This window comes from Sinocyclocheilus grahami, unplaced genomic scaffold (genome assembly GCF_001515645.1).
Source record: "Sinocyclocheilus grahami isolate Dianchi unplaced genomic scaffold, SAMN03320097.WGS_v1.1 scaffold503.1, whole genome shotgun sequence".
In the NCBI taxonomy this organism is placed as follows: domain Eukaryota; kingdom Metazoa; phylum Chordata; class Actinopteri; order Cypriniformes; family Cyprinidae; genus Sinocyclocheilus; species Sinocyclocheilus grahami.
Window position 1 is genome coordinate 382306 of NW_015505682.1, and position 4525 is coordinate 386830.

A 4525-nucleotide genomic window follows, 5' to 3' on the forward strand; every position below is an offset into this window, starting at 1 on the left:
CAGCCCCAGGCATGGCCAAAATAATCAAAAATAGTTTTTGACCCTTTTGGCTTTCCATAGTCTAGTAAGTGCTTTACACTTATAATAGTTTTGTCATTCACTCCCCAGGTGTTTTTAAGGTTCTTTATAAGTACAATGGGTGCTTCTGAGAAGAATTTGTGTTATTTTTGAAAAAGTAGTTATTTTAAATTGAAATAATATTTCATAATATTACTGTTTTACCGTATCACAAACTGTTTTACCGTATCACATCACATCCTTCCAGAGGGGCAGACGTCCTGTAGGATGTGTCCCTCATCGTGTATGTGAATAGCATAGCATGATCATGAACAGAGAGGGGAAGAGGTAGAGCAGTGAAAGTGTATAATGACAAATAACAACACTCACATCCTCTGTGGTCATCTATTAGCATTGAACTTTAAGGCATCCTGCGTTGTTCAAATATACCGCAGACCGAAAAGGGACCTTTAGCATAGACACAGATAAACATAATGCAGATGCCATTTGAGCTCTTTTGTTCAAACCCCTTGTTGAGTCTAGATGGAGGAAACAATGTTTGCAAGTGTAGAGAACACAATTAAAGAGCGCACGGTCCCCTCAGACTGTAAGGTCAGAAGAAACAAATCAATTTACCAGGGAATGACCAATCAGTGTACGCTGTGGTCGATCTTAAATGCCATTGCAGACGGAAAGAGAGAGCAGAGGCACTGCATCTTTTGACCTGAACCCTGAACCACATCAAAGAACTCATGGTAGGTGCTTTTGCTTATTAACATAAACAGAGCATCTGTGTGTTCTTAAAGCGATAGTTCAACTGAAATCGACCCTCATTCTGTTTTAAGTTCGGTTATAAACATGGCTGATGTTACTTTTTCTTTTCGGCAGTGTCTATTTACACTAATTTCAAATAGCCAACTTTGTTTGCGAAGGCTATTTTCACTTACTCCGCCCACTATTGCGCAGATATTTTTTATTTAGTACCACAGAGAATATTACTTACATTTACACTTTGTTTGAAGAGCATCTAACATATACCTGCTGCGAACAGTATCTAGCATTATTTACACAACACTAGACGCTTACTATTTTTTTCAAGTGTAAAGTCACATTAACACATACATTTCTGTAGAATTTCATAGGCAATTTTGTCTGTTGTCATGTCAATAGTGTAACGATGTATGAATTCACTTCCAAACCAAGCAGCTTTCTGTTGGTCAGTGGCACAAGTTCACGTGAGCAACTTGGACCTGTTTTCAAAATCTACACGGTGAAATCTTTCACCCTAATGAAAAATTCTTGGTCGCATGGATTCTTACTAAAATGACTGGATTCTGCCCTTGAAAGTCCATTAAATAACAGTAAATGCGACTGCACCTTAAGACAAAAGGTTAAGTTTTGAAGAATCTTTACACTGCTCTTTGCCATTCAGTGTAAAAAAATGCTCAAAAAGAATGTTGTTCTTATAACTCGTGTAATAGTTTCAGTCTTTTGAAATCACTCCATAGTTCTGTGTGAAGAAAAGACTCAAATTTAAAATATTTCCAGTTCTCTGCAGCACAGATTTCATTCTCCATTCTGTATATTCAAACTTGGTTGTCACATTCGGCTACAACACAATGGAATTTGGTGTCAAGGACGTCAAACCTGCTGCATTTTTTAATCTGAATGCAAATTCAGATAAGATTTCAGAGCTTTGGCAGATGGGAACATTTTCTGTGAATAACAACTCATTCCTTAAACAAAGGTGACATATGACTTCAGAAGTCTCATATGAAACCACTTTTATGGTGGTTTAATCATTTTTACAGTTTGACGGACATTGTCACATTGTATGGAAAAAAATGTAAATAATAATTCACAAATTTCAAATACAAATTTCTTGTATTGTGCATTACATACGTCCTCTCTTTGTGCTTTGTCTTTCTCTTCACAGCTATGATAATCACAATCAATACCTTTTACCAGTGTAGATGGGATTTGCTCAATTCAGGGCAGTGATTTTGCTATACATAATAATTGCTTTGTAAATTCACCAATCAATACAACATTAATCCAGTCCATGCAAGCAAATTTTGCCTCTTCCACACAGTGCACATTCCATGCACCATATCTAGCAGATAGCTTCATTAAAAAGGAAATGCTACACAAAAATGAACTGAGTCGTAATGCAGTGAAATCATTGTGTTGACACTGTTGTTTGGCTGGTGGTGCACAAAGCCATTGTGACACTGTCAACAGCAGGGAGGTGATTGTCTTATACAGAAGCGGCATCTTTTATTTCTCTGTCATGGCTGGGATCCAGTCTTTGTGGGGAACTGATTTGCATTAAAACTCAGTGCATTAAAATTCCACACACATACCAGCAATACACATACGTGGTGCTCAAAGTTAAAGGTCCCGCTGACAGAGATGCATCAACCGCTCTGTTCACCCTCTAAAGCCGACCCTCAAATGCCAAATAAGCAAAATGCTATGTTGATGAAGATTTGTGGTTTGACTTTTATTTTTGCCCTTCGTGCCTTTTAGGTTGCTTTGTTAAAGAAAGCATCTGCAAAGATGGAAATGAAAATCAGCCATCCTGTATTTACTGTGGAAGCTGTCATGCCGCAGACAGTATCTAAAGTTAAACTGATGGCACTTTATAACAAATGGTAACTCTCCATAATAATCATCTCCACGCCATCCATCTATAACAATGCTGGAGATTGGAGCTCTCAAGTGGCCACTTGAGTCTGATGCTGTGTAATGGCGTCTGTCATTTCTAAATTTTCACATCAATATTTTCATATTAATCATGCGGGACTCATTCACACTGTACCTCAGAATGAAGGAGCTCAATACACATTTAATTCTGTTAATTTCCACATCATTTACAGTATGATTCTCTCAGATCCTTGTATAGTGCAAAGCAAGGGGAGGCTAGGATGTGTCCTTAAGAGCAATGTGCAGTTAATGATAAATCGTAACATGTTTAGAGATGAATTTCACATGCGTGATGCATCATCCACTTTTTATTAAGAGAAATAAATGGAAACATTTGCTAATATAGTTGTTACAAATCATTGAAAATCATGTGTCATGTTTCCCCCCCTGTTTGGGAAAGATGAACAACTTCCTGTGGCAATAACCCACCTGTTCCAGCTGTCTTTAGATTTTTATACTATGTATAAAATAATTTTTTTCTTGGAATTTTTTTTATATTCATCTTTTCTGTGTAATTTGATCAATATGAATATTGATTGACAAATGACAGTCAAGTAAATACATCAGATACAAACTTATTTGTAAAAATTACATACAACAAAGTGTGGCTGTCACAATGACAATAATAACTATAAACTCTGAATATTTTAAAGTAATTATAGGTTATGACAAATGTTAAAGGTTCAATTTTTATGGAATTATAAATAACTCCATAAATCAAATCTTTAAATTTGATCATTATCATTTGTCAAAACCTGTTGTTGAATTATTAAATAGGATTTTATAATCATTATTGCTACTGTGACATGCTTTCTTTGTTGTATGTAATCTTTTATGAAGAAAAAAAATATTCTTGAATATTCTATGAGTGTGTGTGTGTGTGTGTGTGTGTACCTGGTATTCATCACGTTATGGGGACCAAATGTCCCCACAAGTATAGTAATCCCAGTAAATTTTGACCTTGTTTGGTCCCCATGAGGAAACAAGCTTATAAATCACACAGAATAGAGTTCACACTTACATATAATAAACAGAGTAAAGGTTATGCGTCTTTGGCGTGCTGTCCGGGGAGAGGGCTCAGAGCTCGGTAATTTCCCCGAACCCGGAGCACTCCCCCCCATTGATTTGGGAGCGAAAGAGGTTAATAAAAGAGTTTGGTTTTTTTTTTTCATTTTAGAGTGCTGTCTTTGTAAATGTAATCTTGCTCCACGATTGTAGGCATTGTATTTCACTGGAAAAACCTTAAATATCCTGGAAATGGACTGTTGTACTCTTTTGCAGCTTTACTTTCTCATGCTTTCTTTGTTGTATGTAATCTTTTATGAAGAAAAAAAATATTCTTGAATATTCTATGAGTGTGTGTGTGTGTGTGTGTGTGTGTGTGTACCTGGTATTCATCACGTTATGGGGACCAAATGTCCCCACAAGTATAGTAATACCAGTAAATTTTGACCTTGTTTGGTCCCCATGAGGAAACAAGCTTATAAATCACACAGAATAGAGTTCACACTTACATATAATAAACAGAGTAAAGGTTATGCGTGTTTGGCGTGCTGTCCGGGGAGAGGGCTCAGAGCTCGGTAATTTCCCCGAACCCGGAGCACTCCCCCCTTGTCTGGAGAGAGGGTTCCTAGCTCGGTATTTGCCCAAACACAGAGCACTCAAGTAGGGTTGGTGTAGGGCGATAGAAAATACGGTTTGTACAGTATAAAAACCATTACGCCTATGGAGAGTTCCTACAAAAAATGGAAACCAGTGTGTGTGTGTGTGCGTGCGTGCGTGCGTGCGGGTGTGTGTGTGTGTGTGTGTGTGTGTGTGTGTG

General features: G+C 37.3%; 1 protein-coding gene across 1 annotated transcript in view; it reads left to right on the top strand.

The window, feature by feature from the left end:
* Positions 1-682: 682 nt before the first annotated feature.
* tspan18b (tetraspanin 18b) overlaps positions 683-4525 on the top strand; it is a 26665-nt gene continuing 22822 nt past the window's right edge. The window contains exon 1 of the mRNA XM_016236989.1: positions 683-752. Coding sequence (XP_016092475.1) covers positions 750-752 — 3 coding nt within the window. The 5' untranslated portion in view covers positions 683-749. The remainder of the gene's footprint in view (positions 753-4525) is intronic.